The sequence below is a fragment of the Petaurus breviceps genome, unplaced genomic scaffold, assembly GCF_028583685.1.
Source record: "Petaurus breviceps papuanus isolate PSGF00001 unplaced genomic scaffold, PetGlider_PUasm1.0 126, whole genome shotgun sequence".
Lineage (NCBI taxonomy): Eukaryota > Metazoa > Chordata > Mammalia > Diprotodontia > Petauridae > Petaurus > Petaurus breviceps.
The window spans coordinates 38,180,507-38,193,031 of NW_027185655.1; the positions used below are offsets into that span (position 1 = coordinate 38,180,507).

At 37.3% G+C, this 12,525-nt stretch overlaps 1 protein-coding gene across 1 annotated transcript in view; it reads left to right on the top strand.

Moving 5' to 3' along the window:
* The window catches only part of ENPEP (glutamyl aminopeptidase), a 116,599-nt gene that overhangs the window by 63,746 nt on the left and 40,328 nt on the right, over nucleotides 1-12,525 (top strand). The window contains exons 8-10 of the mRNA XM_069095165.1: nucleotides 413-478; nucleotides 8,124-8,189; nucleotides 8,316-8,467. Coding sequence (XP_068951266.1) covers nucleotides 413-478; nucleotides 8,124-8,189; nucleotides 8,316-8,467 — 284 coding nt within the window. The remainder of the gene's footprint in view (nucleotides 1-412; nucleotides 479-8,123; nucleotides 8,190-8,315; nucleotides 8,468-12,525) is intronic.

A 12,525-nucleotide genomic window follows, 5' to 3' on the forward strand; every position in this document is an offset into this window, starting at 1 on the left:
CACACACACACACACACACGCCAATCTACTTCTTTTCCATTAGGAGGGCTCCATCTTCTGGTTCACTGAAAGAAATGCAATAACTTTCTATATAAAGGCAAGAGTTTCAGCAACTTCTTTATAGCATTGGTCAAACAAATTTTGTTTTTTCTTGAAATTTGTCTGTAAGTTGAGTTAATTAATCCACAATTGTGTTCAATAATTAATGCAAAATAAGAGTATTTTGGAAGCTGTTACTTGGTGAACTTTTATTTCCTGACATCTTAGAATCAACAATTGTCCTTTAGAAGAAGTGAAATCTGTAAGTTTTGATTATAAGTTTTCTTTTATTCTTTGCTTTTATACTATACACTAATAAACGGTGCTTTTTCCTTCACATAGTGACTTTTCTTTATCTTTTTTTTTCCCTCAGGGGGCCTCCATTCTTAGAATGCTGGAAAACTGGATAACCCTAGAGAAATTTCAACTTGGATGTCAAGTATGACTTGTTATTTCTAATAGTGTAAGCACTGATGGGAGACTGATCATGAATGGGGCAAAAGGAAATGGAGTAGAAACAGACCTCATAAGTGATGGGATTGAAGTTCTGCCTAATAATCCATGAAACTTTTCTCCTACATTTCTGACATGATGAGGTTGTTGAGCCTCTGTCTGCCTGAATATCTAGTGGAGAGAAGTTTAGTGCTCCCAGGAAGCCAAACATTTCATTTTCTGACAGCCCTTGTTAGGCATGTTCATTCCTATACTAAGAAAAAATCTGTCTCCTCATTATGAGCACCAACTAGCGATAGCTCTTCCCTTTGGAATCAAACATAACAATTAAACAGTTTTCCAAATAATCTTGTAGGTCTGACCACATTTCTGCCTTCTTCACCAACCTCCTAGAGCTTCCTAGTATCTTAAGGATAGGGTGTTTTTTTTAACCTGGAGTGTATGAACTTCTTTTTAAAAAATGGTTTGATAATTGTATATCAATGTAATTGGTTTCCTTTGCAACCCTATATGTTTTATGTATTTAAAAACATTATTCTGAGAAAGGGTCCCTAACCTTCACCAGAATGCCAAAAGTTTCCATGATACATAAAAGGCTAAGAACTTCTGCCCAAGATAAAATGTGGACTCCTCGATGTGACATTTAAGGTCTTCCACAGTTTGGTTCAGCCTTTATTTCACATTATTCCCTTTCACAAATTCCATGTTCTAGCCAGACTGTATTACTTAGACAATTCCACTGAATTATTTCAGTGAATTCTTTCAGTGGAGAATTCCTTTCTGCATTCATTCCCAAAAGCTATCCCCCCAAGCCCAGAATATACCCCATCTTCATCTCAGTATGTTGAAATTCTCTTCTTGAAGAGTTGCCTCATGAAATCTTCTCAGATTCATTCCCCCAAACTGAAAATTTATCCATTTCTTTGAGTTTTCCTAAAGCATTTTGTCTCTCTTTTACTTTGCCTCATAATACTCTTTTTTCCCTTATTTGTGTATTCACCAATTTAATTATTTGTTGTTGTTCAGTCATTTTTGTCCGCCTCTTTTTGATACATGGTGAGGGGGTCTGAATGATCAAAATCTATGACTTAATTGGTATAGGTAGTTTCCTATGTCCCAATGCAGACTGACACTTTCAGAATCATAGAGAATTACCTGGGAGCCTGGAAGCATTAAATGACCTGCCTAAGGTCACACAACCAGTATGTTCCAGGGGCAGGATTTGAAGCAGTCCTCCATACTGGGAGGGCACCTAAAATCCACTAATATGATACAAATACAAAAGCAAAACAGTGTCTGCCCTGAGGGACAAAGGGTAAAGGAAAGATCAATACATATGCCCAGATAAAGAAAGTACTAAGTATATAGAAAGCAAGTCAAAATAATTTCAAGAGGGAAAGAACACTGATGATTAGATCCTTGTGTAGGAGATGGTACCTTAATTGAGCTTGAAAGAAAGCAGACAATTCTATGAAATGAGACAGGAATAAGGCTGAAGCCAGAACATGGGCATTTCAAACTTGGGAGACCCACCTGTTCAAAGGCACCAATGCAGCTGGAGCCTCAGTCACAGGAACAGTTAGTGGGTCAGGTTTTTTTTGGAATGGACAAATATGTGATGGTGAACCATATAAAATGAGTGGTAAGATAGATAAGTGACTATATTGTGGAGGATATTTAAATGATAAGATGATTATTTTATTCTTAATCCTAGAGGCAATAAGGAGTCACTCAAGATTTTTTTTTTAAGTTGGGGAGTGAAATGGTCATATCTGTCTTTTGAGAAGATCCATTTAGCAGCTATGTGGAGACTAGATGGGAGAAGAAAGAGACTGGAAGCAGGGAGACCCTTTAGAAGGCTATTTCAGTAATCAAGGCAAGAGACAATGCTCAGGACCTAAACCAGTGTAGATTTTGTGTGAGAGGAGAGAAAGGGATGTATGTAAGAGGTGGTGTCAAGGCAGAATTGATAGGATCTGGAAATGGATTGGCTATATGGGAGAGGGGAAGAGAGACATGGGGAAGGGGAAAAGATAATCCTGAGGCTGGGAAATTATGTGGCTAAATACACTTCAGACTCCTCCCCCCAATTTTGTGAGAAATGATAATGTCCTTCATGGAAGAATTTGTGTCATTTTCACCTTTGTCTTCAATGCTTTGTATATTTGTGTATTAGATTCAATTCCACATGCCAGTTCTTTGGATATTTTAAGACATTCGGTCATATCTTTTCAGAGTCCTAGTTATAAAAGAATGACCTCTTTTTCCTTTCTTATTTTGGGACAGATAATCAAGAAAACCAGGAGGAAGGATCTTCACTAATTAGTGTCAACATTCATTATGTTTCTACATTAAGATTATAGTGTCCTGTTATACGAAACACTAGGATCATAGATTTTTAGCTAAAATCACTCAATTAATCAATTTATTATAATTCTAAGTGCTGGAGAACCTTAGAAACAATCTCATTTTACCATTGAAGAAAGTGTGACTCAGTAATTTGTCCAAGAACACGCAGTGGTCAAGTCAAGATTCAAACCCAGGCCCTCTGACTTAATCCATTCATTTTTCTTTCTACTGTACCTTGCTTACCTTGCAAAAGCTTAACATAGTCTATAGGCACTTCTCCTTTATTATTACTGATGACATTAAAAACATTTACTATCCATAAATTAATTAATGAATGAAAAAATTATTAAATAGATTCTCTATGCCAAACCTGGGGTACAAATATAAAAGGAAGACAGTTTCTTCCCTCAAGGACCTTACATTCTAATAAGGCAAGACTTCTTGCCCTGGGTCCATGGATAGTTTCATGAACACAAATGGGAAAAAAATACATTTCATTGACCACAAATTGAAATATGCATTTCCTTCGATTATGAATTTAAGCAGCAAACAATATTTTGAAAATGGGTTTTGCTAGACTGCCAGAGGGGTCCATGAAAGGATCTACAAACAAGGGTAAGAATCCCTGGAAACAACATATATAAGAGAGTAGTGGCTAAGGGAAAGTAGGTCCAGGTTTTCGTCTCAGATATATAATATATATATATATGTATATATATATATATATATATAGTAAGTGAAATCATAGAGGAGTTGTTTGTGTGTCCATTCTGGTTAAAATTGCATTATTGATTATAAATGCAAGTTTTTGAGCAAGATGTAGAAAGGGTGGAGAGCATGCTGCCAGCAGAGTAGGGGCAGATGACAAGATAATGGCCCAGGTGGAATGTTAAGGATGACTGAGGGTCTTTCCTAAGGCTGACTCCAAGAATCCTTTCTCTCATTATAGACTTAAGCTATTTGTGAAGTGATTAGGATACATACTTAGCATAGGGGAAATAGAGAATAAATAGGGCCTGCTTCCTTTCTGAAGTAGACACGACTGGAAACTTTGAAAAGAAATTCAGTACACATAGATTCTGCCTAATGGGTGTCTCAGTTTCTCTTGCTGGCCCCAGGCCAAATATCTTAGGGCCTTCCATTTTCAGTGTATCCTACAAAGTGTCTGTACAGCTCCCCAACCTGCAGGCTGGCCCCATTCCAACTGCAAATGGAATATTCCCCTTTCCCTTCTACCCTAGACTTCCCAGTTGTGATACCCCAGGTATCTAAGACAGAACTCTTCTGATGGCATTTTAGCCCGTGGGTATGAAACGTGTCCCAGCATTCCCCCACTTTCCCACCCAGTAATGCAGGTTTATATATATATATAATTCTCCAAGGCACTTCATGCCAGCACTGGAATGTACTTGCTGCTGCTGCCAGCATTTTGATCCCTATCTAACTGTCCTTTTCTCTGTCTTCTGAACCATAGTTAGCAATGGTGACATTTTTAATGCTTTTATCAATGTCCCCTCTCCTTCTACTGTATGATAAGATCTCTAGGTGGCTGGCAAGGAAGGCTGCTGGATGGTAGGAGATGGCAAGAGAGGCTAGCTCTCAACCTTTCTGTTTTATGTGAAGATAGCTTCATCAATGTCACAGGAAGGTCTGTGGGTCTGTGTGTGATATGTGAAAACAAATTTTAGGTAGTATTTAAGAGGTTTTTTTTTTTGCTCAAACTTCCTTATACCTTCTAATTATCCACCATCGAGGTAAAAATGAATCTTACCTGTAGTTAGTCAAATGAACCTTTGTCTATGTCATAAATTGTCAGGCTTTTAATGTTGGTTGGGACCTCAGAAGCTAATTCCATCCATATCTGATTAGTGGTATTTTCTACGACTTTTCCAACCAGTGATCATCCAGTTTTCCTGGAAGGCCTCACATGAGGGTAGATCTCCTGTCTTTTGCAGTGACTCATTCCATTCTTAGGCAGGTTTAATTCGTAGGAAATGTCTCATATGAAGCCTAAATCTTCTTCTCTTCAACTTTTAGTCATTGCTTCTATTTTTTTTCTTACATGACAATTTAATATCTCAACAATAAATTTATTTCACATTCTACTGATTAGCAATATTGGTTGAGGTATAACCCAGGAAGACAGGCTATTTGGCAGTGTTACAAAGGATGTACAGAGTGTAGGTAGAATGTTGCTATGTTACATTGTTCAGTTGTTTTCAGTCATGTGACCCCATTTGGGGTTTTCTTGGCAAAGACTCTGGAGTGGTTGGCCATTTCTTTCTCTAGATTATTTTGTAGATGAGGAAACTGAGGCAAAAAGGGTTAATTGACTTGCCCAGGGTCACACAGCTAGCAAGTTTGCTCAAAACAAATTTGCTTAAAGCAAATACATGTTTTGTAACTTTCTCTTGCATTTAGATTGATGGAGAAGGAAACTATCTATCCCTTGCATGAGCTTGTAATTAGCAGCTCACTATTGCTGCCAAAATTTCCCTTGCATCTTTTACTATATAGTGCAGAGTCCTCTGGGAAAACAGACTCTTTGTGCAAATACAGGTTTTGGCTGTGTTTCTTCCTTCCATTATCTTCTACTAATAATCCTGGCCCCAGTCAACACACCAACAGGTACATACTGTTTGTCCCGAAAAGAGCAGGGTAAGAGCATTCAGATGAACCATGACCACTCCTGAGAAAGTATCTTAAAGCATCTGAGGGTTAGTATTGCCACATTCACTTACAAAGGACTATATGTTACTATTAGAAGGCATAATACTTCATTTTTTTCCTTTTGGGTTGTATGTTTGTGTTAGACAAAGATCTCCATAACACTAATAATGAAAAGAATAACTCATATCTGTACAGTGCTTTAGGATTTACAAAATGATTTCCTCAAATTAGCCCTTTGAGTTAGACAGCAAAGATTTTATTCTTTCTATTTTAGAGATGAGCAAAATAGTCTCCAAAAGATTAGGGCAAATCCAAAGGTCCTGCAGATAGAAAGTGTCCTTCTGGTTCTGCTCACTTCACTCTAACTTCAGTTCATACAAGTTTCCCAGAACTCATCCCTTTCATTATTTCTTTCAGCACAATAGTATTCCATCACATTCATGTACCATAATTTGTCCAGGTACTCTCTAACTGATGAGTGGGTGCCCCTTAGTTTCCAATTCTTTGCCCCAATAATAAGACCTCCTATGAATATTTTAGCACATATATGTCCAAACAGGATATTTCTTACTAACTCTAAGTGCTTTAAATGTGACCAAGACAACTGTTCTGTTTTTCAAACTCTTCTCCCTTCCTTTGCCTGCCCTCTGGTGGTAGTGCTGAGAAGTAAACTGGCCGAAAGAATTCAGGAGGGAAGATCATACATAGGATCATAGCCCCAGATGTTCCTTCTAGTCTGCATTAGACAGCCTCTACTTTTTCATCTCTTATTCCCTGGAAATAACAGGGAACAAGGCTGTTTTGTGACCTGGGAAGGGACACTTGAAACTATAGCAGGTTGGAGAAAAGAGTCTATCTAAAGGTAAACACATTGGTCACTTTCTCTGAGACTACCTGATTTGGTTTGGCTTTAATCCAGGGGTTCTTAACCTGAGGCCTTTGGACCCCCTAAGGGATAGATAATCTATGAACTTGTATGGGAAAAAAGGCTGTATTTTTATTTCTTTAGAATTGGTTTCCTTTATGTATGTTTCCTATATATTTCATTTTATGCATTTAATAACATTATTCTAGGAAGGGGTCCCTAGGTTTTACCAGACTGCCAAAGGGGTCCTTGATACACAAAAATGTAAGAACTCTTACCTGTACCTAAGAAGATGATGACATTGGGTCTTGGGCTACTGTGGATAGCAAAGGAAATGCAATTAGTGAATGGATGGTCTCCATGGAAACTGCTATCTTGATGATAAAGGAGTGGGTTTAGAGTTAGAAAAATGCCTGTAATTTTCTGTAGAGGTGATTTTCATTCTCTGTAATTGACATGTACTAGAAAAAGATGCTCACAAACAGAAGTTTGTAAATAGGATTATATTTTAAACATACTGCAAGAACCTGCTATTTAAAAGAATTACAAGGCAAAAAAACAAACAAACAAACAAAACAACAAAAAGAATTTCAAGGCAAATCCTTTGGTACAAGGAGAAATCTTTTTATAATTATCATCTCCCCCAGTGTTATAATTTTTCTAACTGAAGATTTCCAAATGTTCGGCTTGGTTAAAGTTCACTATTGCTATTTTATTTGTGTAAACCACAACCCTGTTTAACCTGCCCTGCTGATGTGTGGCCTGGTGTCTCAAACAGAAAAGCACATGTGTTAATAAGGGAAAAGAGAGGAATCCATAGGGTAGAGATGACTGCCAATCTGTAAAAAAACGGAGACTCACAGAATGGTAGCAATCTCGTTCAGAGCTTTTCAGTTAACAATCCTTTATTGGCTGCTCACTATATCCTAAGTCTCTGCTGTCCATGAAGGATGCACTCTAGTTTTCAAAGCAACCAGTCCTTAGAAAATCTTCAGATATTTCTCTCTTTTGGTCACAGTTCCATAAGACTCAAATAACCTCCATATAAAGAAAAAATAGAGATTTTTTAAAAATCAGTAACTATTTCTTACGGTTTAGAACTATCTGTTTTAGGTAGAATATACATTGATCTACTTAAGCATCCCTTTAGAATGAAGAAAAGTAGTTCAGAGGAACAAGACCCAAGGATCTCTGGATAGATTTCAGAGGTTCCTATGACTAGGTAGGTGATACAGTGGACAGAGTGCCAGGTTTGAAGTCAGGAAGACTTATCTTCATAAGTTCAAATTTGACCTTAGACAATTACTAACTGTATGACCCTGGACATGTCACTTAACCCTGCTTGTCTCAGCTTCCTCATGTGTAAAATGATCTGGAGAAGGAAATGGCAAACCACTCCAGTATCTTTGCCAAGAAAATTCCAAATGGGGTCACAAAGAGTTGAACATGACTGAAATGACTCAACAATGAACTTGGATAGGAAAAAAAAAATCACATTGTTATTTTTACTAACTTCTAATTGAAATTTATCCTTTCCTCGATTATTTAAAAACATGATTCTGAGAAGGGGTCCATTGGCTTTGCCAAAGAGCAGTCCATTACAGAAAAAGGTAATAATGGCCACTCTAGAGCTACAATTCGAAAGCCTTCAAAGTCGTCTACTTTAAATTGTTGCTTCTATGTAGGACCACCTAGAAAAGAGCAAAGAGGAATGTTTTGTTTAATAATTCTTCTCTTTTATACACAGCAATACTTGAAGAAATATGAGTTCAAAAATGCCAAAACAGATGATTTTTGGGCATCACTGGAAGAGGTAAGAAAGAGAATGACTTATCCAGTTATTAATTACTTTTTTTTTTTTAGCATTTCTTTGGCCCTAAATATTTGTAAAAAAAGAATCCAACTTTTTTTTTGGTTAATTTCTACTTTTCATCCTTAGGCAAGCAATAAACCAGTGAAAGAAGTAATGGACACATGGACCAGGCAGATGGGTTACCCTGTTTTGACTGTAGAAAATAATCGACTCCTAAAACAGAGTCGTTTCTTGTTGGACCCCAAAGCAGATCCTTCCCAGCCAGCTTCTGATTTTGGGTAAGCATAATCATGCAGGATGAAAGTCACTAGGATGATATTGGGCTGACTCAAGAAATTCATCATTTTCTATCTGTGGCAGCCAGATCACAAAGCGATGATGAGTCAATGTCTATTTTGAACCCAGGCTTTGTGTGCTATAATTATGGTGATGCCATAAAAGTCAGGTATTACTTTTATGGAACATGTCAATTTCCAAATGAATTTATTCAATTCAATAAACCTTCAATACTTTCTGTGTGCAGAGCTCTGTGCTAGGCACTATAGTATTTCCTCTGGGTACCATAAGAGGAGTCAGAAGATGTGTCTATTAGAGCATATTGAGTTGAGAATCTGTGAGGTAGGGAATGGTTACATAAACTTTTATGAGCCTCTGTAAATAATGATGTTTGTGACCACTGACTTCCATAAAAATGAATCAGAAAAGCCCACGGGGAGAGTTTATTAATGGGTATTGTCACAGCTAGTGGTTCAGGGGCAGCTAGGTGGCACAGTGAATAGAGTTCCTGACCTGGAGTAAAGAAGACCTGTGTTCAAATTTGGCCTCAGATACTTACTAGCTGTGTGATTCTGAGCAAGTCACTTAACCCTGTTTGCCTCAATTTCCTCATCTGTAAAATGAGCTAAAGAAGGAAATGGCAAACCACTTCAGTATTTTTGCCAAGAAAGCCCCCAAGTGGAGTAGACACAGCTGAGCAACAAACTATTACTTTGGGAAATGGCCTACTGGAGATCTCCACTACTCAAAGATATATTTTATTAAAGAAGCCTGAGCAGTATGGTCTCAAAGATGGACCCTTTTGGGGCTACTCACAATATTAGTTCCCCTACCATGGTTCCTCAAAAAATTGAAGTAACTTAACAACAAACACAACAAAAACCATGCCCCCAGCAAACTGGGACCTCAAAACTCAGAATCTTTGCTCTTTCTTTAAATATTTATATAGGAGACCAGAAGCAATAAGGAAGGTTGTTGACTGAACTAAATTTTAGTGCCAAAACCAACATTCTTAGCCCCAAAATGAGATTCCTAGTTTGTCTAAAAAGTCCACATAATTTTATCTGCATCTAGGAAGAATAAGAAGTTGGCAAAGAGTCTCCATTTCTTTGATATTTGCTTGCTGTCCTGAACAGTCAACAAGCTGAGTAGAATCATAGATTTAGAGCAGGAAGCAATCTTAGAATACATCTTGTTCAAGGCACTAATTATAACAGATGAGGAAACTGAGGCCAGGTGAGATTAAGTGACTAGCCCACATTCATTCAGAAAGAAAGTGGCAAAGTCCCATATGACTGTAGGTCCTCCAAATCCAGAACTACCCTTTAGATGTTTAAAGAAAGTGTCTGGATTCCTCGGAAAAGTTGACAAAATAAATTGAAGTCCTTTCAAAACAAACACATTAGCATTACAGAAAAGTCATTGGAGTTCTAAAATTTCATAGAGTTTCTTGCTTACATAAGCTTTAACTAAATCCTGCTGGGGTAGTGAGAGTGTGAAGGGGAGCTGAAACCCTGTCATTTCACAGCATAACATAGTTCCGATGAAATACATAGATTAGCTTTTCCATTCAAGTTAAAGAAAGGGAAAAGAAAAATAAATGAAAATAAACAGAATTATCTGATCTTCTTCAAACCTATCTAAATAGGAAGTTATTTCAGTGATGTTGCATTCTGTCAAGCTTTCTTGATTTAATGTTTGCTAGGCTTTGGCTTCCTCCATTTTCAGAATCAGCACAAAGTATTTGGATGACAGCCTCGCGCATGTGATGATTGCTTAATCATGTCCACTCAACTCATATTTTTCATGGATTATTATTGTGCCCTAATAGCCAACTGAAGCATAAACAATTCGTAGGGAATTTGAAGAGACAGAAACCTAGAGAATAATTTCACTTGAAAAATTCTCAGCCTGACTGGAATAGAGGAACAGACAGTTCCTGTTTCCAAAGAACTAAAATTTCTTTATGGGGTTTATTAAGATGCCTTAAATGAGAGAGGGAGGAGAAAAGTATAGTCATCCTATTTCCAATTCCCAAATGATTATTCTAGAGACTAGATCACATGAGCAACTACAGAGTTGTGAAACCATAATTGTTAGCATGGTTCACTGTTGCGTAGTTTCAAGATGGCTAGAAAAACAAAAGCACAATAATGAAATCCACTACTCCCAGAGGCATCTAATTGGTATGAGATTGGGCTAATTGGATATTAACTCTTGGAGGACATTATTTTATTTGCATCCGCAGTTGTGAGCACATAGTAGGCATTTCATAAAAAATGAGTCAGTTGTGTTCTTGGAGTGGCTGCTTAGCCCCCATCCTCTAGCCCATTCCAGTAATGGGAGGTTGTGTGGAGTCTCCAGCAGAGGGCTAGACTAACAGCCGAGGTGACTTAGATTCAAGTCCTACTTCTGACACTTATAAACTGTGTGGCTCTGGGTAAATCACTTAACCTCTCTGAGTCTCAGGTTACCCATCTGTAAAATGATGAGGCTGGACAAGACTAGCCAAAGATTCCTCATTTGGCTCTAAATTTATGACTGCCCAAATCAGGAAAATCTCATAGTACCAACTTGCTGAAGTGTAACTGACACAGTATTATTTTTACCCTTCAATTTTAGAAAATTGGCAGTTCACTCTAATATAATGAAGGGAACATATAACTCAAGGGTTACTAATGTATAATTATGCTTAATCTTATTTTTCCCCCTTTTGGAAAAGGGTGGGTGTGGCAGGAAAGTTGCTTTTATTTTTTTTCCTTCTGATTATACATACATTATAACATAAACATGGGTCTGACTTGTTTTTAAGTGATAATTCAACTTTCTATTCACATATCTATCAACACTAAAATCAGCATAACTATGTCAGTGATTTATAGGATTCCCCTGTCAACAGCATATTTTAGGCCCATTTATAATTCCTATTTCGTGCTCACACAAATTAGCTTGGCTGTATTATGGATTTTGCATAGTTAGTTCATAGCAGCATTTTCCTTTATTTTTATTCCACAAAGCATCTTCATACGACCAGAGTTTCTTATTATATTGCATTGTTTCCATGCTATTAATGTTAAAACTCTTCCTAATCTAGGTGCAATGCAGAGATCATATAGTATTTAAACCACCATGATTCTTCATCTAAAAATATAAAAACTGGAAAGGACTTATGATAAGAAATAACAAACAACACACCCACTAATAACAACAATATCAATGATGATGATGATAAAACATCTCTATTCCCAGAGGGATCTAATTGGTATTTTTATATTGGCTAATGATAATGAGAGCATTTATATGGTGCCTCAAGGTTTGGAAAGTGCTTTACAAAAATATTATCTCATTTGATCCTTACAATAATCATGGGAAGTAGGTGTTACTATTACCCCCAGTTTATCATTGAGGAAACTGAGGCAGACAGTGGATAAGTAACTTGTCCAAGATCACAGAGCTTGGTTAATATCTGAGGCAGGATTTGAACTCTGGTCCTCTTGACTTCTGGTCTAGTTCTCTATGTATAAGGCCATCTAGTGGCCTCCTTTGAGATCATCTGCTTAAATCCCTTTGTTTTACAGATGAGATTCAGAGGTTCAGAAAAGTTATGTGGTTTGTCCTTTGTCCAGTGTCCGCAGAATCAGGTATTAGCTTAGTCTGGACTCCCAAACTGGAGTAATTCACATTTTAATCACAGCTGCTTTCCCACCTTCTGCCTTTCCCTACATCCAGAGAGTCCCAGAATTAGAACTAGAGACTACATTCAATTTCCTCCCTCTTTTCCCCACCTGAATCCCAAGGATTCTTACACACACAGCACACACTGACACAGAAGAGGGAATCCACACACATTCCACATATCTACTTGGTTCTGAGTTCTGAATTTTCATTATTCACTAAATTCAATTTTATACCATCACATCTATAACTAATCTTTCCTTCAAAGGACTCTCTAATCAATTTTTGTTTTATCAAGGCTTAGGATATGGAACCATGTCAACATTTACATTTTTCCCTAACATCTGCCTTTAATTGCTAACATTCATACATTGTTTTCATTTTC